At 41.5% G+C, this 27,528-nt stretch overlaps 1 protein-coding gene across 2 annotated transcripts; it reads right to left on the reverse strand.

The window, feature by feature from the left end:
* Nucleotides 1–1,660: 1,660 nt before the first annotated feature.
* Nucleotides 1,661–27,387, reverse strand: myo1ca (myosin Ic, paralog a). Of its 2 annotated transcripts, none has more exons than XM_058383019.1 (32): nucleotides 27,094–27,387; nucleotides 16,277–16,435; nucleotides 15,603–15,718; nucleotides 14,528–14,726; nucleotides 14,158–14,238; nucleotides 13,504–13,686; nucleotides 13,274–13,372; nucleotides 13,066–13,179; nucleotides 12,396–12,467; nucleotides 12,166–12,285; nucleotides 11,800–11,882; nucleotides 10,737–10,842; nucleotides 10,263–10,343; nucleotides 10,088–10,179; nucleotides 9,911–10,005; nucleotides 9,543–9,589; nucleotides 9,356–9,436; nucleotides 9,176–9,281; nucleotides 8,929–9,046; nucleotides 8,681–8,794; nucleotides 8,424–8,500; nucleotides 8,134–8,202; nucleotides 7,821–7,905; nucleotides 7,235–7,394; nucleotides 5,849–5,932; nucleotides 5,615–5,708; nucleotides 5,463–5,521; nucleotides 4,631–4,766; nucleotides 4,031–4,101; nucleotides 3,858–3,955; nucleotides 3,644–3,743; nucleotides 1,661–2,729 (listed from the first exon to the last, which is right to left on the reverse strand). In XM_058383019.1, the coding sequence occupies exons 2-32, from the start codon at nucleotides 16,400–16,402 to the stop codon at nucleotides 2,700–2,702; spliced, it is 3,096 nt and encodes a 1,031-aa protein (XP_058239002.1). In that variant the 5' UTR covers nucleotides 16,403–16,435; nucleotides 27,094–27,387; the 3' UTR covers nucleotides 1,661–2,699. The 2 variants fall into 2 exon arrangements, with proteins under 2 accessions (XP_058239002.1, XP_058239001.1); XM_058383018.1 differs by lacking the exon at nucleotides 27,094–27,387 and adding an exon at nucleotides 21,714–22,295.
* Between the last annotated feature and the right edge of the window lie 141 nt (nucleotides 27,388–27,528).

The raw sequence follows: 27,528 nt of genomic DNA on the forward strand, positions 1-27,528 counted from the left end.
GTTATAACACAAATCAGAAGTTTTGCTTGTATGAATGATTTTTGTTCCTTGATTTTAAATACTAGAGAATTTTTATAGATTTTATATTTGATTGTTATTTAACACCTATTTATTTAGCTGATACTGCAGGTGTACTGTGTTACACAAATAAAAATACTAAACAGTTAAAAGTGTGTGTTTGTGAGTTTGTAAGCAGATGTGTACAGAGGTTGTGCAAAATTTCAGTCAGAAATAACATCTTAAACGGCATTTTCACAGCTCCAGATCTAACAAACATTGTAATATGTAATATTTTCTGTCTCTGGGATTTTAATTTCTTAAAAAAAAAGAAAAAAAGCGAATTTAGCTAACAAGTAGGGGAAATTTATAGCTACCGGTTTTTAGCAATGTGCAAAAGGTGTGTTGAAATTACTTCGAAAGACCTGGGTTAGGGCACAAAGAATAACTTTGACCCTACTATCAGGAGACTGCAGGTTTCGATCCCTACATCGAAGCCACGGTCAAGTGTGTATGAGAGCGAAAATCTCCCTCCTGTCAAACAGAGCGACGTTAACCAATCAGCTCCTGTATGTGGAAGAGGCTAAACATCACCCTCCATGATTTGTTAGCTGTCATGTCATACAAGAGAAATAACTACATATTAGGTGATTATGCATCATTACTGCTAAGATAAAATATTGAAAATGTTACTGTTAAAGTCAACTGTTAAAGCATGCAATAACTAAATGTACTATGAATCAGTGAATTTGAGACCAATGTGGGTTTATTATCAGTAAAGTAATTGAAGGTAATCACACACACACTAGAAAGTTGCCTAAGAAAAGAAAGAAAGGACTCCTTTCTTTCTGGCTTGCCAATTTCCCAATGACTGACTTTAACCTCTTCTGGTTAAAGTCAGTCATCTCAGTGACCAGCCTCTTTTCCATTGAAAGCATTGGCCAACGCATTTCATAAGAAGTAAAAAGGCAGCGAGTACCGTGATCACTTGACTGCTGCTGAATTTGCAAATTGGGTTTGAATCTGCTCCAAGCCCCTTGATTCCTTTCTTTTCTTGATCTGAACTCCTTGTGAAAGGGTATTTTTGTAAAGATAGAACCGAATTTTCTTTCATCTCGAGATATTTTGCTTGCTTACACATTAATCAGTACCTGTCTGTTAACTGACCATCTGCTGAGCGGTAATGAGACTCGTTGAGAATGGTCCTATCACCACTGGCCAAATAATATACAAACAATACTGATTCACTAACAACAAAAGTGGGTTCAGAAAATTTGAAACAAGCCAATCAGAGCTCAGCCTCAAGTCACAAGCTTTTCAAACATACACACTCATTTGTCCGGTGTCCTGCGCACACAAACACACAATGAACGAAAAACACACAATGAACACAAACACACAATGAACGAAATACAGTTTTCATTTTTTATTTTTTTTATTTTAAACAAATGATAATATGACTAAAAGAGGAATAGTACGACTAAATGATTTTTATTTCGTTTTAAAAATATATAATTATTGTTAACGTGTTAAAGTAGCAGTCTTCTCTGGCTAACTTTAAACACTCTGGCTGAGTGGAGTTGTGCTTTCACTGCTGGGGAAAAGGGAAAACTAGGCTGCACATTTCTAGGCCTATCAAGAAAAGGACATAGGAGATTGACTATTTATAAGTGCATCATAATGCTCTTGTTGTGGAACTTGTGTCACTGAATAAACTCTGAAGAATTTTTGGATTTTATTCGGGGACTATTAAGGAATTCCTACAAAATGCTCCTGTTAAGCCTTCACTTGTATAAAAGGTTTTGTTCAATGTTTTATTTATTTATTTTTTTACTTGTTCATGAGTGAGTGCAAATGTGTGTGTATATATTGATTTAGCAAGATGTCTTCTTTTGCTCTGCAGTTTGCAGCTGAGGTAAAAGTGTTATTACTTGTTTTAAGACTGTCTGGTTTATAACTCGACTTGAATTTATGATTAGTGTTGTAGCCCTCCTGAGTTCATTCTTCCCTACGTTCAGCTACCTTATTTGCCTCACCTTTCAACATAGGTGACACAGATCCAGGCTTCAATCTTTCACGACACACACACGTGCTGACTCTTCAGAATAGGTGGATGAACTTGTGAACTTCCTGCAATCTACACAATTACATACACTCAGCCTACACTGTATTCTTTACACTGTAAAATATATCTCGGACCTGCGTCGTGATCTCACTTCCAGTGCCAGCAAGCCAAGGGAAATTAGAACAGGAAGTGAAAACATGGTTTACTGAATCAAACTAAAAGATGTACCAGATACCCCAAGCCCTAACCCAAGACCACTAAAGAAGGTGCAAGATTGCAAGATCAAAGTGCAAAGCGAAATATCGTAAGTGTTTTTCGAAAGTCATAGAAGAATCGTTAAAAAGGTTCAAATTTCTGAACGGACTAAAAACAATCATCCTAACTGGTGCGGCATTCATTTCATTAGTCTGGCTGCTTAAATGCTTTTACTGAGAAAATCAAAAAAATAATTAAAAAAAAAAAAGTTAGTGGTGCTCATTTGGACTGAACTATCAAAACAAAACACGAGCACAACAGTCTGCGATAACACGTGGCGATTGTGTGGCAGTTGGCATAAACAGATAATTCTTCAGTGAGTGATTGGTCCATCGTGATGAACGCTTCTTCATAGTGAGCTGTGTGATTGGTCAACACACGATCATACACTGCTGTTGATTCTTGGGGCCGTCTAGAGAAAGAAAAAAAAACAGGCCCTAGAGGTTATGATTATTCAGCCATTACAGTTTCTCGCTTCTTCTTTTCGTGTGCTTATTAGGTTGAGCCAAAAGATCATATTTACATAATATTTCACTTAATTTAAATCAGCCAAAGACTTTTTAACTCCAAGACTGGAGCTCAGCATGCAGTAAGTGTTCGACTCTTGCCCATCACATTCAGTTCAGAAGTTTCACACAGATGTTGTTGAGGTTTATGACACACTGGGACTAACCTTACTATTAACTATAAACCTGAGCAATATTTCATCAGAACACTGAAACATGTTGGCCAACCAAAATCCCTTTTTAAATGTGTATCACTAATCATTTTACTTCAACTCCTTCCAGCTCACAAATTAATTCATTATAATGAATATTTTGATACTGTTACTAAAGGTTTTTTTTTAACACCTGACCTACAGTCCTATATGTGCCAGTTTCAACATAATGCATATTAAGTCAGTATTATTTTCCCCCATTCTTGTGAGAACAGCCTCCACTCTTCTAGGAAGGTTTCTACTTGGTTCTGAAATATGACTGTAGGGGTTTGCCCATTTAAGTGTGGTCTGTAAGCACTGAACAGTGTTTGATGCCTTTCCTGGTTATCTATCTGTTATTAGAGCAGCTTTGAGCTCATTTCCTGGTCTGGAACAGGAAGCATGGTTGTCTTATGTTTTAAAATGGATTTTTATTATCAGATTTTAAGCTATCTATAATTGAATTCAGAATTTCAGCATGATCGATCCTGTTTTTGATTGTTACACATTTAACAGTCACATGAAATCTCTTATCTTTGGTGTCTGAATGTTTTTGCTCAGAACTCACTTTCTGTCTCTAGGTAAATCTAATTTTTTTTAAAAAAGGTGTGTGTCATGGTGTATCTCACCACAGACAGGTGTCCATTCTTGGCCTTGACCACTCGTAGCTCCGCCCCAGAGGTGAAGTCAATGATGCCTTCTTTGCCCCGGGCTATTGCAAACCTAATACTATGAGAGAGAGAGAGAGAGAGAGAGAGCGAGAGAGAGAGAGAGAAAGATTAGAGGAGGGTCAGAATTCCTTTCTTAACTTCTACACACACACACACACACACACACACACACCTGTCCTGACTGACATTGACATTGTGTATCTTGTCTGACAGGATCGCCAGTTTGGTGACAGCCTCGATCACGTGGTCACTCTGCAGCACCAGATCGCCCTGAAATTGGACAATTCAAAGGGTCATAGGCTGTCGGGTTTTCTGTTTTTAAAGTGACACTGTGACTTCTCTCACCTTTTGCTTGCTGTCAGCAGTGGGCACATGCAAGACAAAAAAGCCATCACTGAGTGAACTGACTGAGATGCCTACAGAGAGATTGCGAGAAACAGAAAGCGAGAGACAGAGAGCGAGAGACAGAGAAAGAGAGAGAGAGAGAGAGACAGGGGAAAATAAACAAATGATATAAAAGTCCAGTGACATAATAAAACTTGATAATGACCCTAACAAATCACAAGATCAACAAGTCATAAACATCTGAGTATAATCATATGAGCCATACTGAATTAAACACTTGACATGCATATGACGCAAGAACTGTAAAATGGTCAGTGGCGTACATCCTGTAGGCTAAATGCTCATGTTTGGACTTCCCAAAGCCCCATCTTCCCTTAATTCTCTCATTTTCTAAGAAACAACTCTCTGTGCTTCAGCCCCCACACTTCACGTTCCCTTAACACCTATTACTAACACACATTGTATATTTCCAATAAATTATGCTTGAACATTGATAATAAATGTTAACTCATTTGTTTTGACTCGGCGCATTTTGTAGTTGCTAGCATTAAAGCTATGACTTTTGGTAACCCCAACATTCTTTCATTATTAGACTCGTACCCAGCAGGGAACCGTAGTCGATGCGCTGCTTGATTTTGGACTCCTGAACGAGAACCACGGAAGAGCCGGTCATCAGCAGCTGGCGTGGCCTGGCACGAAATCCATGCCGATCGTACTTGATGACTGGCACACCATACTAACACACACATACACATTCATTGCATTTGAGAGATTATCCAGAGTGATTTACATTCATCCCATTTATTCAAAAGTCATTACCAAGCTTGAAAACCTTTCAGGCGCAAATTTTCCCACGACAACCCTATCACATGTCAGTGGACAGAACGGGTTCATGTAGTAATAAAAAATTATGCAGACAAAAGTATGTGGACACCTAACCATCTGACACATGTTTTCTTTGTAGATCCCAATGCTTTTATAATAAGCTCTACTCTTCCAGGAAAGCTGTCCACTAGACAGAGGGCAGCTGAGGGGATTTTTCTTTATACAGACACTGATTTTAGGTGAGGAGACTCTGGTTTCAGTTCATCTTAAAGGTGTTTAGCGGAGTCAGAGTTCTTCCACTCCAACCTTACCCTCCGCAACATGTTTTCATGGAGCTCACTTTGCTTTGTGCACAGGGGCATTGTTTCTTACTTCTAGTGTAGACAAATATTCTGTACAATTTTGTGTTTCCAATGTTGTGGCAACAGTTTAGAGAAGAACCACATAAGGGTGTCAAGATCAAGTGACCACACATGGATTCACAAATGGACAGGTCGAAGTGAATGCTGTGCAAGTTTGCTGAATTCAGTTCATTCTCTTTTAGTGTATTGAGCTTCCCCTTGAGAGAATTTGCATTTAAGCAAAATACTGCAGCCCTGCACTTCACCTTCACTTTGTTGTCACTTCCAAGAGTTTGTCGCACTTTCAGATTGATCTCTTCGTTCTCTGGAGAGAAAGTACAGAGAGTGTTTGTAATTTCTTTTTGGGTACATTTTCCGTATCAAGCCGTGCGTGAATACACAGTATGTGTGGTATTACCCAGTCTGGTGCCCACAAAAAGCCTAGGGACACTACGAGGGTAGTTGTCCTTCTGACCCCTGAAAATACCACTGGCTACAACCTTCTGCTCCAACTGTAAACAGAAGAGGAAAAAAATGTGTGAATCTTTGCACATTGTGGTTATATGTGTCTTACTTGGTTCCTCATTGGGTGCTGGGTTTTCTTGCGTTGTGCAGTTTATGTGTGTGTGTGAATTTGTGCATGTGATTTCACCTGGTTCTTCCACTCGGGTTGGATTTTCCTGCAGTAGTCATTCACCAGGTTGCGTATACACAGACGGTGGATGTACACCGAGGCCTAGAGCAGAAGTGGCAAAAGTACAGCAATTCTTATACATGTACACATTTGAACCATGAAAATTTTACATAACAGACCCCAAACAAAAAAAAACTTAAATTTCCTTTTTAAAAAATTCCTTAAAAAGATGCACAAAAAAAGATTTCATATGCAATAGACTTTGTGTATTTTAATATAGCTATACACTATATTTCCAAAAGTTTTGGGACACCCCTTCAAGTCGTTGAATTCAGGTGTTTGTTTTTTTTTTTTCAGGGGTTGGGCTCGGCCTCTTGGTTCCAGTGAAAGGAACTCTTAATGCTTCAGCTTCATATCCAGACATTTTGGACAATTTCATGCTCCCAACTTTGTGAGAACAGTTTGGGGATGACCCCTTCCTGTTCCAACATGACTGCACACCAGTGACCAAAGCAAAGTCCATAAAGACATGGATGAGCGAGTTTGGTGTGGAGGAATCAGGTTAAGGTCAGGACTCTTTATGGACCTTGCTTTGTGCACTGGTGTGCATGAAATTGTCCAAAATGTCTTGGTATGAAGCTGAAGCATTAAGAGTTCCTTTCACTGGAACTAAGGGGCCGAATCCAACCCCTGAAAAACAACACCTGAATTCAATGATTTGGAGAGGGGTGTCCCAGAATTTTTGTCAATATAATGTATCTCCATCTACAACCTTACAGAATCCCGAATGAATGCCTCATACTTTAATTATAACGCATGCTGAAAGCATTGATAAAACAAATTAGCTAATATCTTAGAGCAACCAGTCACAAGACACATTAGTTAAACACAGCTAAGAAGATTTTTGTGAACTGACATCAGATCAGATTTTTTTTAGTTTTCAGTGCTGTCATAACTGCAGCACGAGGCTGTATAGCTGCTTTACTCTACATGTGTTTGTGTTGTCAAATCCAAAAGAGTGTACTTTTTTTTCTCATTGTGAAAGTGTTGAGATTTGTCATGTTCCGTGTCTGGTAGGCAGTGAGTGGCACAGCAGGACGCAGACAGTTCAGCAGGGCATGACAGTGTGTGAAAGACAAAAACGGGAAATAATTAAGAAAGACATCTGGTGAGTGAAGGCGTGAACATTTCCATCGAATGAAACTGTAGACGGTAAAACTTGAAGAGGCGCTAAATGTCCCTGTGATGACAAGCTTGACATGATTATGAAAAATAACAGATTTCCAATTCGGGACTGGAGTTGTTACAGACTTCGAATTAGCTCAGTGGGAAATCCCAGTATATTTACTGTGTGAGTGAGTGTGTCTGTGTTTCTGTGTGTGTGTGTGTGTGTGTGTGTGTCACCTCTTCGAGTGATGGTGGTGGCACCGGCCATTTCCTGTCCAGAATACTCTTTGGTAAATTTCGCTTGATCGTCATCAAATACGAGAAGCGCACATGGTCCAGGAAGTACTCGTTATCGGGACAACGAGGCTCGTGCCTCAGAATGAAGCCTTTTATAAACCTGAGAGAGACATAGAGAGAGAGAGAGAGAGAGAGAAAGAGAGAGAGAGAGAGAGAGACATAGAGAGAGAGAGAGAGAGAGAGAGAGAGAGAGAGAGAGAGAGAGAGAGAGAGTCGTTTTAAACTGATTTTATTAGCCACTCTGGACAAACTCCAATATGAAGAAGTACCTTCAAACGGCATTGTAATACTTTCTAAAATTAGCTCCGCCACCTAGACTGAATCTGGACTTTCACAAACATGCACCTTTTCCCACGGTGTCAGTTGGAGAAAGAGGAACAAGTTTATCTCGCAGGCAGAATATCCCACATATTACAAACCATTGCTCTTTATACTCTAAATTATATTTAACATTGTGTTCTATGTATCATTACCTATGTTACACACACACACTACATCTCTTTCGCATACACTGACACACACTCACGTGCGGATGGTGTCTGCAGCTTGTCTGCGCCGTCTGGCTCTCCTGCGCCCTTTAACCCCTCTCCACCATGACTGGATTGTGATTGCTAAAGAGAGAGAGAGAGATTCCTACTGCCTTATCCTTGTAGAAAAGGGCTGAATATTAAAGTTATTCTTGACTTGCTATAAAGGGAAGTCCTCTAGTTTACGGTTCCTCATAGAACCATCACTCCAAAAGGACAAACTGGGGAACATTTCCAGACACTAAAAAGATATTTGTTTAGTTTTTAGCTTGATGCTGGGAGTCTTATCTTGGCGTGTGATTGGTTACTCACTTGCATGTCTGATGCGCTGGTATTTGGCCCATTCCCTGTAGCCTCTCCAGCATTTCTGTAAGATGATAGCTGCAGAAAGAACGACATTATTTCACACCTCGTATTTCATGACCAACCCACAGAACACACCGATATCTTATTTCAACCTGATCTATTTTTATTTCCTTATTTTTTTCAAATGGTTTTAAGAGTCTTGTTTCATTATCTATGTGGAGTCAGGACTTTAGGCACAGTCTAGGTCATGTTTATTGTTATCCTCTACAACATCATTTCTCTCCTCTCTCACTCACCAATGGTTGGTTTCTTGAGTTCCAGAGCGTCCTCGGTCCGGAAAAGAGTTTTTGGGAAACGAATGAAGATTTTCGACCTTGAAAGAACATGATGTTTTCCATTATTTTTTCTTAATCAGGTATGTTACTAAGCCAAAAGTTTCCTGCATTTCTAGCTTTTTAACTTAATCCATAACAATCACTCACTTTTTTTATGTTTAATTGAAGAATGCCAAAAACATTAGGTCTCTCACTCATACTCACACACACACACACACCTGCCCAGTTTGTACTCCTCAGGTTTGTAGTCCAGATGTTTGACTAGGGTAGCTACACCATCTGATAGTTTTCCCTGCCAGTTTGGCCAAGTATCTGGACATAGAGGCTTATACCTGTGCACAGACACACATACACACACACACAGAATGGATAAAAGAGAATGTGTGATTCTTTGTACTCAGGTACACAGTGATACACGTGTGTGTGTGTGTGTGTGTGTGTGTGTAGGTGGGTGGTTGTGTATTACCTCTGTAGGAAAGCCTCAAAGCTTCGTCTGTAAGCAAATCCAGCTCTTCTTACTCTCAGATTCTCCATTAAACCCAGGTACTTCACCTGGTGTCTGACCAACACCTCCTCAAACCTTCCTACACACACACCACACACAAGCTTTAGTTCTGCCTAATATCAGCTTAGGTTAACCACTCATACCTGAGTGACAGACAGACAGACAGACAGACACACACACACACAAACACACACACACACTTCCACACCTGGTTGTTTGGCATCGTTGGGTTTGATGCAACGGATGTATGATGGCTCCTTAGACATCAGAATCTCCATTAGCTTGGCCAAGCTCAACTTAAACTGGGTAGCAGCCTGAAAACACAGAAAGAAGTGCCTCAGATAGAGAGTGAGAATTGTGTGTGTGTGTGTGTGTGTGTGCGTCTCACCGTCTCTGGCCTCCTCTGGTCAGTCAGTTCATCTGGATGGAAACACTGCTTTATTATCGAATTCCCAGATTGACACATCACCTGTCCGTCAGTATAGAAAGCAAAACACAAACACACACACACAATCACAAATGAATGAAAACTTTCATTAATTGAACTGTGAGGATACAGACTGATGGGTTATTACCTCTTTTAGGTTTCTGTACAGAAGATCATTATTTTTGTCCAGGAACCCTGTAGGAGTTAGGGAGAGACATATGACACATATAACACAATAAAAAGATGCATGGATGGATGGATGGATAGATAGATAGATAGATAGATAGATAGATAGATAGATAGATAGATAGATAGATAGATAGATAGATAGATAGATAGATAGATAGATAGATAGATAGATAGATAGATGGATGGGTAGTTGGATGGATGGATGGATGGATGGATGGATGGATAAATAAATGGATGAATTCTAAACTGGTGGATGAATTCATTAATGGGAAGATGGTTAAATGGATAGATGAATGAATGGATGGATGGACAGATGCTCGACCTTACCATTCACATTGTAGTTGACCTCTCCGGCGTAGTGTAGCAGGCGAAACTCCTCCCGCCCGACAGCCTTGCGAATCTTCCCATTGGCCAGTTTATGACTGAAAGATATCACAACCAACAAATCAGAGATCACGATGTTTGCGAGACTGTTAAAACAAACACTTAAATGAGTGCACTTACGTCACAAAATGGGCGTGGCCTCCCAGTCTGTCCTCAAGCTTCTCCAGGAAGGTGATGTCACTGGCGTCTCCTGGCCTTAAACACTCCTCATCCTGAAGGACATCATAAACATTTCATTACCCGCTCAGAGAGACTGAGGTCAGAATAACAAAAACAAACAGCGACACAGACTCACCAGAATAGCAATGATGCCTTTGAATTTCTCCTCCACCAAGTCACAGATGATTTTGTTGTTGAAATATTCCACCGACTCCCACTGTCCAGGAAAAGAAAAAACATTTTGGGAAATAAAATTTTTTTTTTAATGTTTTTAATTTAAGCAATTTCAGTAATACAAGCATTAACAAACAAATTTTTACTTTTTTCAAATTGTTATTTCCCCATTCTTTGTAACCCAAAAAAAGAGAAAAAACCCATCTTAGCCATGAAAGTTTGGGTTAGTTTTGGGCAGTTTTTTTAGTAAAATAGGCTGATTTTGAGGTTATCATTCTCTTAAAAGCCCAAACCCAGACTTCAAGGGGCTTAGTGGCTATTTTTTTTTATCATTTTCCATCAAGAGTAATTGGAAAATGTCATTCACTACCCAGGAACAAAAATCGTGTTACACAGTGTAATTTAGTGACAACAGCATATCTACACAGACACGCACCCCAATGCCCTCGGCCTCGTACTCCTCTTGCTCGCTCTTCAGTGTGAGTTCGATGAAGAGCTGCTGCAGCTTCTCGTTGCAGTAATTGATACAGAACTGTTCAAAACTACAGAGAGGCAATACCATTATTTAAATATACACCAACCAGGTATAACATTATGACCACCTGCCTAATATTGTGTTGGTCCCCCTTTTGCTGCCAAAACAGCCCTGACCCGTCCTGCACTGTGTATTCTGACACCTTTCTATCTGAACCAGCATTAACTTCTTCAGCAATCTGAGCAACAGTAGCTCTTCTGTTGGATCGGATCACACGGGCCAGCTTTCACTCCCCACATGCATCACTGAGCCTTGACCGTCCATGACCCTGTCGCCGGTTCACCACTGTTCCTTCCTTGGACCACTTTTGATTGATACTCACCACTGCAGACTGGGAACACCCCACAAGAGCTGCAGTTTTGGAGATGTTCTGATCCAGTGGTCTAGCCATCACAATTTGGTCCTTCATAAAACTCAAAGCTCAAATCCTTACGCTTGTCCATTTTTTCCTGCTTCTAACATCAACTTTGAGGACAAAATGTTCACTTGCTGCCTAATATATCCCACCCAATAACAGGTGCCGTGATGAGGAGATCATCAGTGTTATTCACTTCACCGGTCAGTGGTCGTAATGTTATGCCTGATCAGTGTATATTGTTATTTATATTATATATACACATATAGAGACCATTTTTTCTATCAGGCTGTTTGTATATATTGTGTTAGCATTTGTAGTATACACAGTTTCTTTAATGTCTCCGGTATCAGTCAGGTATGATGCTTCGTTTTGAATCGGCACATGGCTAAAATGAAATATTTTAATGAAAAGTGATGTTTAAAACTCATTAGAATCTCTTGTACTATCATTAAAAAATTATGCAATGTATAAGTGCAATCATAAAATAAACTCTATTAGGCTTTTCTATCATCTTATCTCTATTATCTCAGATTTTAAAATTTCAGACCAGCGTAGTTAGCAAGAAAGAATGTAAATTAAAGGTGAAGGAGAGAGACGGGGTCTGACCTGTTGTTTTGAAAGACCTCAAAGCCGTAGATGTCCAACAGACCGATGACTGAGGAGCATTTGCTGGTGTAGTACACTTCATCCTGTAAACAATACCACATTAAACTAATAAATCATGTTTTTAACACTAGGGGGCGGCAGAGCTACACATACAATCCATTCAACAAGCTTTTTTTTTTTACTAAAGTTCTTCTGCGGTTTGCTAAAAACTGAGCAGTTCTCCTACTGGAAGCTTGCACTAACGTGTTTTGTAAAATGAATACATGTGTTATTCACATATAACCATGCAGTGATTGTACAGCGTATCATTGTACACACTAATCCCTGTAGTGATAAAATAATTCCACATATTGCAGGAACCCTCACCGGGAAAGCCAGTGATTGGTTGATCTTCTGGACGAGCCAAGTAAAGGTACGACCATATATGGCTTTGGCCAGGGCGTCTCGAGCTGATAGAGCCTGCTCAAGGGTCAGCGGGCCGATCATCTGTGAGACAAGCGAAAGGACGCATTATGAGCTTATCTATGTGCTGTGTTAAGAAAGGTTGACGTCAGGCAAAATAAATGTGTTCAGATAGGAGGAGGGAAACAGTTTACCTCCTCTCCTTTGGCAACAATCTTCTTATGAGTGAGAGCCTCACTCAGAGCTGACCCTTCCACACCCAGCAGCTGACAAAAAAACATAAGGTTCAGTCTTTTCACATCACATTTGTCACACATTTTTTGTTGTTTTTCCCTTTTTGTAAATGCAAACGTTAGCATCTGTATATCAGAAATGCAAAGGACGCTGCTTAAAGGCAAGAATATTTTCTGTAACCCGGCAGAAACACTTCACTTACTGTAGGCAATATCAGAATCCTATATCTGGGACAGGCCTTAACTCACCTGAGACAGGTAATTAGTTTACCAAAGGCAGGTGCTGGAACAGAATGGAAAATCTTACAGCTACACTACATTTCTGACTTTCCATCCATCTATCTATCTAGTTTCTGTACCACTTATCCAGTATAGGGATCCTAGATAGGGTGCCACAGGCCACAATCACACACACACACACACACACTCATTCACACACTACAGAGCATTCAGAGATGCCAAGCAGCATCTTGAAACTGCTAGAGGAAACCAGTGTGCCCTTAACTGACTCAGCTGAGTCGAGGCATCTGAATTAAGAGAGGTATTTGAGCTGAGAGAATTATCAGACCCCCCTGATTAAGGTTTGTACATGGAGGCGAGGTATTTGAGCAGAAATAGTTATTTTGCTCACCTCCGTGAGGTATGTGAGCTGAGTCTCTGTGGTGAGGTGTGTCTCCCCGTACTCGTCCTCTCCGAACAGGGTGTTTCCCAAATGCATCACGCTCACAACGACCTTTAGTAACTCCTGCGTTTAAGAGGCAAAAACAAGAGGAAGTTTGTGGTGCGTGTGCATGTGTGTGTTGGTGGGTGTGCTCGCGGTTTGTGTGCAGCTGTCTTACTTCCACCTCCTGCTCGTTGAAGCCAATGATGCTAAGACCTTTGCTTACAGCTTTCCAGCTGTTCTTGTCGTTGATGGAACTCACCCTTGGACAGTTGCCCTAATGGAGGAAAAAAGAGAGAGAGACAGACAGAGAGAGAGAGAGAGAGAGAGAGAGAGAGAGAGAATATGAACAGCATGAAAAATTACCTCAATAATTCATTTCATTTTGAAAGACACACACTCACACACCTTAACCAGGTAGCGGTAGTGCTGTGGGTTGGTGGTGTCCAGCCCCAGCCTCATCAGTAGTGAGCTGTCCCCAGACTCCAGCAGCTGGTAGAAAATGTGGAAGTTCCTCTCTCCGGGGTTTTGGTGCACCACCCGAGACTTCTCTAGAAGGTAGTTTAGGATGTGGCCACCAATCGGAGCACCCTGAACATGGGGGGGTTAAGAAGGCAAATAAGGATATGACTGCCATCTCAACAGTCCAGGACAGTAGCCCTATCAGTGTCTCAAGAGTTCTAATGAATTTTTTGAGTCTTTTCCTGTTTACTTCCTGTTTTTTCTGTCTATAAGCACACAATCTACAGCGATAATCATGGCAAGGTCATTCTTTTTGAGCTTGGAGTTGTGTTTGCCTAATCTATGTATTTCACGACTTCATGTTTGACGCTTGGTATAAAGATGTTGTGCTTGATTGCTGACTCGGGTCTGTTTCGTTACAGCTGCACAGTCACGTTTTATCTTATTCCGTGAAGTAAATCAGATTGTAGAGTGTACCAAAGAATACAAAAAATGGAGAAAAACAACATTGTGAAATGAACAAACACAGAAACCAGTGTGACAGTGTGTGCTGCAAAAGTGTGAGATTTAAGCTCAGTGTTTTCAATCTGACAAGCTAACCTTGTAATCAAACTGCACATCCATGTACTTGCCGAAGCGGCTGGAGTTGTCATTACGCAGAGTTTTAGCGTTCCCAAAAGCCTGCAGGTGCAGAGAGAACAGCAATGAGGAAAAGTTATTATGTAACTGTGTGAGTGTATATGTGAGAGAGAGAGAGAGAGAGAGAGAGACAGACAGACAGACAGAGAGAGAGTGTGTGTGCATGTGTGTGTGTATGAGAGAGAGAGAGGGAGAGAGAGAGAGAGAGACAGACAGACAGAGAGAGAGTGTGTGTGCATGTGTGTGTGTGAGAGAGAGAGAGGGAGAGAGAGATCGAGAGAGAAAGATAGAAAAAGAGCGAGAGAGAGAGAGTGTGTGTGTGTGTGTGCACCTCCAGCACAGGGATGGACTGCAGCAGCCTCTCTCGGATGGAGTGTGTGTTGTTGCGTGTAGGGCAGGTGGTGGTGTAATACTGCAGGATTTTTTTAGATGCCTCTGTTTTTCCTGCTCCGCTCTCTCCTGAGATCAGGATGCACTGATCCTTCCTCGCCGTCCGCAGGGCACGGTACGAGTTATCCGCCAAGCCGAAGCTGATGGAATACACAAAAATCTTCAGCATAAAAAAAACTCATGTTCCTGCAGGAGGCTGAGTGATTAGTTGGGGTACACAGACATCGTGTTGATTTGGATGGCAAATTGCCGTTTCATATCCTCAATGTTTACAACCTCTACACACGCTGCTAACACAAATCCTTCACACAAATGCTGAACTATACAACACCGTCAAACACCATTTTCTAACAAAATCTTACAGCTGACATGATACCAATCAGGCGTAACATTCTGAGCAGTAAGAGGTGAAGTGAATAAGACTGATGATCTCCAGATCTGCAGACTGGGAACACCCCACAAGAGCTGCAGTTTTGGAGATGCTCTGATCCAGTCGTCTCTCCATCGCAATTTGGCCCTTTGTCAAACTCAAAGCTCAAATCCTTACACTTGTCCATTTTTCCTGCTTCTAACATCAACTTTGAGGACAAAATGTTCACTTGCTGCCTGATATATCCCACCCACTAACAGGTGCCATGATGAGGAGATCATCAGTGTTACTTCACTTAATCAGAGCATCTTCAAATCAGACAACTGGATCAGAGCATCTCCGACACGAAAAGTCACAGAGGCTGGCCTGGGAGCGTTTTCATTATCGGCATCATCGTAAAACAACAATCTGATTACTTTATGTGAATGGAACGGTATGAAGTGGAAGGAAGACTAATTACAGCAGCGAGAAGGGTTCCACCTACTGCCACACTGTGTGTGTGTGTGTGTGTACACACTCCGATCCGATCACTGGAGTCTCCAGGAAAAATGAGTCATACTGAGAGAATGGATGGAATATTTGCCGGGATTCCCATGACCTCTACACACACACACACACACACGCGCACACACACACACACACTCACATATGAGGTGAAATTTCGTAGAAGCTGACTCCTCTGTAGCGCTCCATGTTTGCTCGGGAGTAAATCCCGAGCTCTTTGTACGGATTCACCGACACCAACACCGACCCGATATATGTCTGAGAGAGAAAGAGAGAGAGAGAGAGAGAGAGAGAGAGAGAGAGAGTAGTAGTAGCTTAATAGAGCCCAGTTTGAAATACCAGGACAGGTCACACACAGCTTGAGGAATGTCATACACACCCAGCGATTAGTCTGAAGGAAGGGAAAGTTTAACATCATCCCGCTGGATCGTGGGCTCTAAATTAAAATTCCACTTAGCGAGCAAACATGACGGAGTTCACAAGGCTGCGGACTTTTCCAGTGCTAGGCTGAGCGCACCGTAACCATGACAATGCTCAAGACTACGATCAGCTACTAGTCTAACTAGTCTATTCGTGAATGCGGATAAATCTAAAGATGGGTGTAACTCTGATGATGAGGAGGAGGAAGAGGTTATGTGTCTTTCAACGTGTAAATCTCCTCATTCACTCACAAATGAGGCTAATGTTTTTTTCCTCGTTCGTCTCACAGCTTAATTGTTCAGGAATTTAAAAAAAAGAAAAAGATGTAAACCTACTCCAGGGCTGCGCTTACAGTGTAAACAACTCATTTCATCACCTGCTTTAAGAGTGCCTTACGTATATGAGGTTCTCTTTATAACGCCGGCGCAGGTTCTCGATGAAAGCTGCTTCGCTGGTGTAGTTGTCCAGAAGCAGGAAATCCTGCACCCCCACCCTATCCCTCGCTGACAGAGCACTCTCCATCACCAATCTCACACCTCCATCCACCTCCACCTCCTGAAGAGAGAGAAGGAGAGAGAGAGAGAGAGAGGATTTCACAGTGAATGGATGCACAGAAATAGAACACATGGCACACTGTATGAAAACACACACATACACACACACACACACACACACATTTAGTGACAAACAAATCAGAACATAAAATCTTAGTGCAGAATCTCTCTCTCACACACACACACAAAACCGTGCTGTAAGTTATTCAGTCATGGTTTCTGTAGCTTTTTCAGATTTTTCCGTGTCATGTCGCAAACCACTCCGAGGTGACGTCAGCTGTTTGCAGGAGCATTATTCTAGCATTCGGGTTACATGAGTGCTGCGTTCTGCTCTGTGTTTTGTCAGCGGCAGCACATTTCTGCACATCTCAGACTCGCTAATGAAATATCTCCTGGTCTCTAACATGCAGAAGTTTGATATCGCTTTTTGATATCTAGACTTTAAATAAAAAACTAATAATCCTTGTGTATTGTGTGGTATTGTCATGATCACTCATTGATGTAACTTCGATCTCTCTCTCACACACACACACACACGTAAACAATGGATTCCTAAGTTCGAGTGGGTGAAGACAGTGTTGTGTTCCTAAGAACAGCGGCGTCCAGGGACTCATTAAAATCTTGTTAAACTCCCGGCTCTGTTATCTCTGCTGTGTTGAAGGGAAAGGAATCTCTGGAACAACAGTGGAAGAGAGCCAAGGAAATCCTACAAACACACACACACACACACACATACATACATCAGCACGCACATCAACACACACAGCTACTGTTTCTGCCAGAGTATTGTTCTATCCTGGGGTCCTACAGGTGGCCTTCCTGTCTCTCTCTCACACACACACATACTTGCTGTTATAGGCTTACAAGGTAAACATATAAACAATCTGATCTGTTAGAATGAGAATGAACACCACACACACACACACACACACACACACATGCACACACACTACACTCTTACACTGCCCGCTTCCCCCTAACATCTGTAGTCAGATTTTCCACTGTTTTAACCTAACAGTCGGTTTCTAGCCAGAGTCCGTGCATTGTGTGTGTGTGTGTGTGTGTGTGTGGTGAGAGACAGAGAGAGAGAGAGAGAGAGTGATAATATGATGATGTTGAGATGTTGAGTACATGTTGTTACAAAGAACAGCTGAAAGAGCAGTCGTGGAAAGATTTCAAGTACCATGGGAAGACCAGGCACACCCTAACTCTCTCACACACACACACACACACACACAGAAAGGCACCACACTAAAAATGGAGTTCAGATTGCAGCTGAATGTATAATCAAGTTTACAAATTCCTAACGGTTGTGTTTTGGCATCACTCACCCCACCCCTAATGCGCATTCCATCCCTCGCTCTCTTTCTGTCCTCCATTAGCCCTGTTTGATTTGGACAAACCTCTCTGCCCAAACATCTCTGCCCCTCTCTCTCTCTCTGCTCTCCCTTTCTTTCTCCTTCTATGTCTCTCCATCCCTCCATCACTTTGTCTCTATAACAAAGGTTGAAGTTGCGTACGGGAAGTCACAGATCACAGTACCCATTGGGTCGAATCGAGCTGAAACACACGCTGGGTTTCATTTCATTTCAGCAGCGACGCACTGGAAATGGACAACTAACATACAATAAACATCCTGAAATGATTACACCAATATTACTCAGGCACTGAGTTTCACATTCAAACTGTTCTTCAGCAACAAGTCGGAGCTGTTAGCAGTTTTGCATGAAAGACCAACGGCTCCATCCTGCTGCTATCCAGGAGGCAAAGCGGTTACGACTCGAGGCGAATTCAGCTCCAGAGCTCAGGGGAGTGTTTCTTGTGTAATGGAGAATTAGTGACAAGAGGAATCTTAAGTGTAGGAGCCTGGATATTACAGCACACCACTGTACATGGCAGAGCGTAAGTGGAAAAGAGTCGGAGTGTTTGATTGTGACGTCACTGTGGCATTGTTTTCAACAGAAGGCCCACCCAGTAAAACCTAGCAAAGCATTTAAAGGTGCATTAGGTAGGATTTAACACATAAAGCTGGATAAGTCTGATTTTTTTTTTTAAATATTCCCATTTCCACCCACACACAGAAAGCTAACCCTAATATTTACAGCTTCTTCAAATAGAATTAGCCTTAGCAAGCGCAGACATTCGGCTGAGTTACTCTGTTAACATATAACTTCTTCTCATAATGATTTCTAAAGATGTGAAGGGGCATGTCCAAAAAAAATGGGTGAATTAAAATATTTTAAGGGCTTAAAATATTAGTTGCATAATTTTTCCATATTATTTGTATAAACAGGAAATGAAAATTGATTGACTGAAAAGAATGAAAACTATCAGCAGTATCATGTGCAGGCTAGTGGGACTTCTAAAGAGGAAGGTATTGTTTTTTACCATGTATGGTACCAATTTGGGGGCAATTTGTTTCTTTATGCAAATCATGTGTCTGGAAAATGATCAACTTCAAGCCTAATCTTAATCTCAATTCAGTAACCCTAATCTTAATCTCAATTCAGTAACCCTAATCTAATCTTAATCTCAATTCAGTAACCCTAACCTTAATCTCAGTTCTAGCTTCAGTAACCCTAATATTAATCTCAATTCAGTAACCCTAATCTTAATCCCAATTCAGTAACCCTAATCTTAATCCCAATTCAGTAACCCTAATCTTAATCCCAATTCTAACTCCAGTAACTCTAATCTTAATCTCAATTCAGTAACAATAATCTGAATCTCAATCCTAACTCCAGTAACCCTAATCTTAATCTCAATCCTAACTCCAGTAACCCTAATCTTAATCTCAATCCTAACTCCAGTAACCCCAATCTTAATCTCAATCCTAACTCCAGTATCTCTAATTTTAATCTCAATCCTAACTCCAGTAACCCTAATCTTAATCTCAATCCTAACTCCAGTAACCCTAATCTTAACCTCAATCCTAACTCCAGTAACCCTAATCTTAATCTCAATCCTAACTCCAGTAACCCCAATCTTAATCTCAATCCTAACTACAGTAATCCCAATCTTAATCTCAATCCTAACTCCAGTAACTCTAATTTTAATCTCAATCCTAACTCCAGTAACCCTAATCTTAATCTCAATCCTAACTACAGTAACCCCAATCTTAATCTCAATCCTAACTCCAGTAACTCTAATTTTAACCTCAATCCTAACTCCAGTAACCCTAATCTTAATCTCAAGCCTAACCTCACCAACAAACCAGCAAAAAAAGCATCTAACGTTTGGGATTTATCAAAGTCCGTTGTGTTTCCACCTGCGCTTCTTTGAACGCCTCTTGAGAGAACGAGAGCCTAAGCCCTAAAGCTCATTCCGGGAAGAAAAAAATGACAGTATATTTGATGGAAACCTCCAGCAGAGTTTAGTGTAGTTTAAACGTGAATAGCTGTCTATGGAAGAAATAAAACATGATGGGGCATGTCATTAAGGAGCGATGTAGTGATGAGTCACTGTTACAACCCCAGCTTGAAGCTGATCATTTTCCTTACCAGAGCATCCTGAAGGGTTTTACTGTTCTTACACCGCGGCAATTTGATAACAATTAAAATGTACTTATTTCTTAATGTATTAAAGAACTGTACAAATGGTCCGCTTTGCCGAAGCCACAGGTCTGTTCGAACTTGTTAGGAGAGCTAAATAAAGCGATAACATCTCGCATATCCTGCACTAGATTTACACCAACAGTGCGTACGAGGTGGGAATGCCTCGGTAGATTTAGCGCACACATCTGCACTCTTAATTCCAGCGCACCGGCCTCTTCCAGGTAGGATCTGTGGCGTGGCGAATCTGCATCACCTAAACATCTGGTTTCGTACAACATTCATATGGAAACACTTTCTAGAACTGAGAGCTGGGATTAAACCCTCGAACACTAGAGTTTGTGTTTAGTTTGAGTTGCTAGACGAACATAAAAGAGGGTTCCAGACACCATGCTAAGGTTTTTTAATAGGTGTTTTGGATGAAGGTCCAGCTGTCAGGGCTGCTGTGACAGAAAAAGAATCTGACGGATCAGACTGAAGAATCCAACAGCGCTGTGGTACGAGGTTCCTCAATAACACATAACGTGGCTGTGTCTCAATCTGTATCAGGATAAAGCACTTCATCTCAAGCACATCTGTATTTGTTTATGAGAGTTGTGCTAGTCATTATGAGAAAATGCATGGATTGTAAACAGTCACAGATTAGGGCCATGTTGTATTTGTTTATGTGCTACACAACTCCCCCAAATGGGATGCATGATCAGTGCACATTAATTTGGTCAGCATATTTCATTGTGAGTCTTTGTACTGTATTACTTTTCTTTAAATTTGCATGAGCATGTACTCTCTATACTCAAGACCCTGAAATAGAGGCTGTTTTTTTGAGAGAATCTGGCCATGTGCCTCTCTGGGTTTATAAAGCTCTGGCTTTTCCATATAAGGGGTTTTCTTTCCACTGCACTGCCCTGATGAGGGCACTGTGTCCAGGGCACCTAGAGTCGACCGCCTCCTCCACACTGAGCGTACTCACTCACTCACTGGGAAATGATTTAGTTCTTATGAAAGAACACAAATCACTGAAATCATCTCCAGACAGTAGAAAAAGGGTAATGGAGCGTTGGCCAACGGCTGCAGCACACATGCTGGCTCGTGCACACACACACACACACACACACACACACACTTTTTTGAGCACATGTGTACTTAAACACTCCAAACCATTTTTACAAACCTTAACTCTCAGGATGCCTAATCCTAACCCTAATCTCAGTAACCTTAACCCTCAGTACACCTAATCCTAATCCAAGTAACCTTAACTTGCTGTACACTTAATTCTAATCCTAATATCACTAACCTTAACCTTTAATACACCTAATCTTAATCCCAGTCTCAGTTATCTTAATTGTCAGTACACCTAACCCTAACGTCAGTAACGTTAATAATGATAATCCCAATAATCTTAACCTCAGAAACCATTACCTCAGTAACCTTAAGCCTAACCTCAGTAACTCTAATCTTAACCTCAGTACCCTTAATCTTAATCTCAGTTGTAACTTCAGTAACCCTAATTTTAGTCCTAGTTCTCTGGAACTAACCTCAGTGAGATTAATCTAGCTCTCAGTAATCCTGGCCTCAGTAACCATAACCTTAACCCTAATCTTAACCTCAGTACACATAAACCTAAATTTAGACTCAGCACTCAAAATATTTGCCCCCCCAAAAGAGAGAGAGAGAGAGAGAAAGAGAGAGCAAGAGAGAGAGAGAGAGATTTTTTAAAGCTGGTCTTACCTTGCCAATATACCTCATCCTTCTCTCTAGTTTTCTCCTTTTCTCACTATTCCCTCGTTTCAGCAGTCCTTCCCTTTTAATCCTACAAGTTTCTTTGACAGACCGTCAGCATGCATGCATGTGTGCATCTCCTCAAGCTCAGCTCCCCCTCCAAATCCTCTACCCGACACACACTGATACACGCCGTCAAACCTGGCCGACTTTTCTACTTGCAGAAATCCTTCTTCATCTCACTCGAGCGCACTCAATGCCCCCTCCTCTCTCGGTGACATGAATGTGTTCCCTCTCTCCGACGGAAAAACACCGTAACGCGCACAGGACTCTATAACGAGTGGATTTCTATTCTCCTCTTTTCTGCTTCCCTCTCTCTCTCTCTCTCTCTCTCCTGGAACGTAAGAACAGCTGGGATGAGTCACTCCTCGAACAACAAACAGAAGGGAAAACCCAAAAAAGAAAAAGCGAGAGAGCACACGGGTTAAAATGAGGAAAAGATCTCAAAGCAGATTGTGGAAAAATCCACTAAGCGTCCGTGGCCGCCGTCATCCCATCTCCATGAGCATACCCAAAAGATCCAAACAAATCCCATGACTCAGAGCATTTTTCCCCTTTCCTTTCCACCCCTCCCATTCTCTCCCTCTCTCTCTCTCTCTCCCTCTTGCTCAAACTCTCCCCCACTCCCTCACATGCCAGGACACATTGGTGTGCAAAAAAAGCTAGCGAAGTGCTTGGTGTAATATACATGTGCTAAACAACAGGTATGTGCTGATTTTCCATCATACAAGACAATCACAATATTCAGCAGTGTATCTGTGGACAGTGAAAACATCACCAAAGACCTCGGGATACATTTTAGCAGTAGAGTCCTGGGCTGGATTTATGTTACTGATATAAAGTCTGTCTCATTTCATGACCTGTTACACTTTTGAGAGGAAAATAAAGTGCGGGAAGCCATGAGGTAATTGGTAGCTACAGCTCATGATGCAAACCAGAGTTTGTTTTTTAAACTTTAATAGCTGTAAACTCTAAACCCCTCCCATGCTTGGGGAGCCTCAAGATGGCCTTCAGACAGAAGCAAAGTTGTCAAAAGCTTGTTTAAATCTCCCTCCTGCCTGGTCACATAATGAATTGGGGTCAACAACTAGCCTATCAAAAGCACTGAACATAATGAGCATGAGTCATTAAGATTAACTTAGACGGCTATGACATCATCGGGATGTTCAATACACACAATGTTTTACTAGGGAGATTAATTATAGTGTCTAGATGACATTCTCAGAATACACTGATCAGATGTAACATTCTGAGCAGTGAGAGGTGATGTGAATAACACTGATGATCTCCTCATCATGGCACTTGTTAGTGGGTGGTATATATTATGTAGCAAGACAACATTTTGTGTTCCCAGTCTGCAGTAATCAATAGCTATAAAAAGTGGTTCAAGGAAGGAGCAGTGGTGAACCGGCGACAGGGTCATGGGCGGCCAAGGCTCACTTATGGACATGGGGAGCGAAGACTGGCCCAACTGGTCTGAGCTACTGTTGCTCAAATTGCTGAAGAAGTTAATGCTGGTTCGGATAGAAAGGTGTCCAAATACACAGTGCATGACAGGTCAGGGCTGTTTTCCCAGCAAAAGGGGGACCAATACAGTATTAGGCAGGTGGTCATAATGTTATGCTTGATCAATGTATGCGGAAAGACTTAAGCTGACAAACAGCAGTGCCACATAAATCTTCCTACACACTGTCACCTCACAATTAATGCTTTATTAACACGCTTAATAAACATTTCTGACCAACCAACTCTTGACTAGCCAAGGAATTTCTCGCTCGTCTACCTCTCTACCGGACGTTTTACCACCAAGAGCTGCATCTGATGTGTGCGTGAATTATAAACAGTATCAGCAGTCCCACTACACTACAGCTTACCGACTGAAAAACGTTCATCACCGTCATGATTAGCACCGTGGTCGCCGTGACCGATATTTATGAGATTCATGGCAGCTGCTTAGTTGAAGCAATGTGAACACTTCGAGAGATAAAAGGTCAACACACACACACACACACAGCAGGGGAGAATAAATTATTCATTGAAGTGGTCATGGCCAGCACACTGTGATGATTGGCAGGGCAGCCATGGAAACCAGAAACAAATACACACACACATGTGCACACAGAGACACACACACAGGTATTACATAACCAGTCTTATGATAAAAATTAGAAGAAACCCAGGGTAGAAAACAGCAGACACAAAACCATCTTTGTTTTTCTTCCTTACACACACACACACACACACACACTTTCTCTGTGTGTATCAGGTTGGATCTTTGGCTCAGGGTTACAGTTTCATATTCAGTCAAAGAAGCCAAGTATGGTTTTGCTCCAATGTCTCATTTCTTCCAAACCAAACACACACACACTTGAGATTTGTCCCTAAGGATTTCCCTGATGGTGAATTTTTAGACTAACATCTATGCGGTTGTGAAATAAATGTCCAAATCCCTCTCCATTCCCCAGATTCTTACTCGTCTAGAAGAGGAAGAATGTTGGATGGGATCTTTAATGAGTTCCTTTTAGATCTCTAATGCTTCACTCTGATAGCTTAGCATTCGAGATCCCGCTCACCGGTCCTGGAAACGTTTTTTCATGTGGCTTAATGACACTTCCTTTTCCTACTGTGAACAAAACTCATCTCGTACTTGTTTTTTTTTAACGTCAATGATATTCGAGAAGTAAAGTGGACGGCTGAGCCGAGCGCACAGAGCAGTGTCAGCGAGTGTGATCACTCAGGTGAGCTCATGAATTGCACATACGAAGCTATTCATGTGCGTGGAGCCGTGAAGCGAGCATGTAGGGGACAGGAGATCACTTCAATTCAGCGAGCACTGAGACACACATGCTTCCTTTCCCCCCCTCACTCATGGCACAGGAAGGGCCAGGCATACTGTACACCAGCTCATGAGCCTATTTTAGACTGCTAGAGGAAAAACTGGTGCTTGTTAATAACAAGAGAATTTTGGCATGCACAGTCAACCATACCTACCAGCTTTGTCATCATGGCGTGCTTGAAAGAAATGAAAATGAGAAGAAGAGAGGGAGTCAGTGTTATCTTATACCATTTTACGCTGTCTATAAACATGAGTCTTTCATATACGCATGAAAGGAGCTGGTGAGTTCAAAACAAGTTCTCGTCTCAGGGTGGGGTTCTCTTCCATAATCTGTGACGGCTCTGTGGACCGCAGTCAGGAAGCTAAGTTCAGCACATCCCGAGAATTCCCGAAAATATAAGGAAACACCGACGCATTTATCGCCGGCAGTCCAGTAATACACGCCAGTTATTTTGCTAAACAAATCAAAACAACACACCGTGACATGGTGGTTGGTCCTGAGGTACACGGTAATTGCCTGATTTTAATTTCACAGACTGATGTCATGTGCCTTCGCATATGTGTGTCTTCAGCCCACTCCTGTGACGCGACCAAACTTAATGTGGAATGCATGTTTCCACTGAGAAATGCTTTAAGAACTGTGCAGGTCCATTTAAAGGGTTTTTGGATCTCCACCCTGGTTCCCAGTGGGGTTGTTACAGAGGAGCACAATGAAGTGTGTGTTAGAATGAGTGAGTGAGAGATAGAGAGAGAGAGAGAGAGAGAGAGAGAGAGAGAGAGAGAGAGAGTGAAAATATTAACGTCAGATTTTGCACTAGGGCTGCACTATATGCACAAAATGCCACATTATCGTAAAACTCTTTCTTCTTCACACGGCCTGTTTTCGGAACCAAATTAATTCCGGTTAGTTGGATCACGTGATTCATTCAAACGTTCTGAAATTCCAAAACTGTCTTCTAGAGCTTACAACACAATATTCTCTAACTGTGCTATATACACAACTTACACTAACCTAAACAATAAAAGAAGAATAAACAAATAAACAAGGGGGGGGTGAGTGAGTGACAGAGAGGGCGAGAGAGAGAGAGAACAAAAGAGCAAGAGAGAGAGAAAGAGAGAGACAGTGAGAAAGAGAGAGAGAAAGAGTGAAAGAACAAGATAGCAAGAAAGAGAGAATGACAGTGAGAGAAAGAGAGAGAGAGTTCTGAAAAAGCCTGGATTATAATATGCTTGCTTGGGTTATTTTGGCTTGCTCGATTGCCCAACAGTAGCAGCTTGGTGGTGTTGGGGCTTCAACCCTGATCCTCTGATCAACAACCCAGAGCCTTAAGCACTTGAGCCAGCGCTGCATTATTAATATGAATTTTCCATCCATAAATCATACTGGACACCATGTGGGGGATTCGCTTGGCATTGCACGGGTACATTTTGTTTAACATTTTGAAGACATCAAACAAGAAAATGTGAAAGACGAGGAAGAGAGATGTAAAATCAGCTGGTTAAAGCTACCGGTGTGGCACAAGGGAAAAGTCGGTGGAATCCCAGCATTATGATATACATCCAAAGCCGAAAGCCAACGAAGCAAACCTGACCATGGGGTCTGTGGGTGAGGCGTAGGTACTCTCTCTCTCTCTCTCTCTTTCTTCTGTCCATCACAGGATCACTAGCCAATCGCTGGCAGCCGTAAGCTCGTGTATGCGGAAGAGGGCAGATCTCACGATCCTCCGAGTGAGATGAACAGCAGTTTCAAAAGAGTTTCGGAAGAGGTATATCAATGGCCTTCGACCTCCTGGGGTGGTAACTTCATATGTTAAGCAACAATCTTGGTCCATGGACGATGATGTTTGTTGACAGGGTTTGCTTACTGTACAAGTAAGTAGCCAATCACAGCAAGGTATCATATGACACTTGTAACTAACTAACTGACTACTACTACTACTACTACTAATAATAATAATAACAGTAAGACTTACTGAAGTAGCCCTGACACGTTCCTTACGCTCCTCACACAATCTGTAAAATAATTCAAACTCTTAAAATGTATTAAAAACCATTCTATTCTGTCGAGAAAATGCTCCTATTACTCAGTAAAACATTTTTTTTCTCCAACAAGAAAAGTATATCTCATCTCGAGTTTCTTTACCACGTATTATGCTAATAATGAAAAACAATAACCGTTAGCCACTGGAGCTCACCTCACAGAACAGCGGGTATAAAAACAAGTTTAAAGAACACGTTTTTCACACATTTTCCTCTCAGAAACTAACAAAATATATTCATAAACCTATGTTTGGAAATACTTACTAATAACGTGGACGTTTTTCGACGTGTATATATTAAAGGTTTTTAGCGTTGAACACGAAAAATTCTTGTTTACAGCCGAGTCGTTCATCTTTATCGAACAAATGAGCCGTTTCAAAATAAAGGTAAAAAAAAAAGCTTTTTAATAAGGGAAAAAAATGAGCATTGTTATGTTTATTTTTTATACTTTACCTGGCTTGTCAGTCGAAGGCTCGAGCTGCGCGAGAGGCGACCGTTATCGCCTCAGTGCAGTGCCGCAGCGCGCGCGCGCTGATCCGAACGCGCGCTTCACGTTTCACTTCAACCTGGCGCGGCTCGAGCGACCACGTGACACCGTGCTCGCGCCCTGAATTGCTTCAAGTAAAAGTCAAAAATAGCAAGAATAATATGCAAAAAAAAAAAATGAATAAATAAATCTATCTGTCGAAGATGTGTCGTCCGATATAAAGCCCTTCAAAGAAGCGCGAGCGCTCCGGTTCTCCGTCTTTCTGTCGTTGTTTGCTGCCTTCTTTGCATGGCAATGTTGTTTTCCTAGAGATTCTCCTCCACACCCTACAGATTAACGGTTTTCACAAATGTTTCCTGTCATTCTTTCCCCCCCCCCAAAAAAAAGGAAAAAAAAAAAAG

This window comes from Hemibagrus wyckioides, linkage group LG28 (genome assembly GCF_019097595.1).
Source record: "Hemibagrus wyckioides isolate EC202008001 linkage group LG28, SWU_Hwy_1.0, whole genome shotgun sequence".
Lineage (NCBI taxonomy): Eukaryota > Metazoa > Chordata > Actinopteri > Siluriformes > Bagridae > Hemibagrus > Hemibagrus wyckioides.

Bases quoted from the DNA above. Each gene is read 5' to 3' on its own strand.
- myo1ca (XM_058383018.1), bottom strand. The intron at 7,906-8,133 runs GTGAGTAACCAA...CTCTCTCTTTAG, and splicing joins CCAGCGCATCAGACATGCAA to CAATCACAATCCAGTCATGG. The intron at 7,395-7,820 runs GTGAGTGTGTGT...TGTCTCTCTCAG, and splicing joins GCTGCAGACACCATCCGCAC to GTTTATAAAAGGCTTCATTC.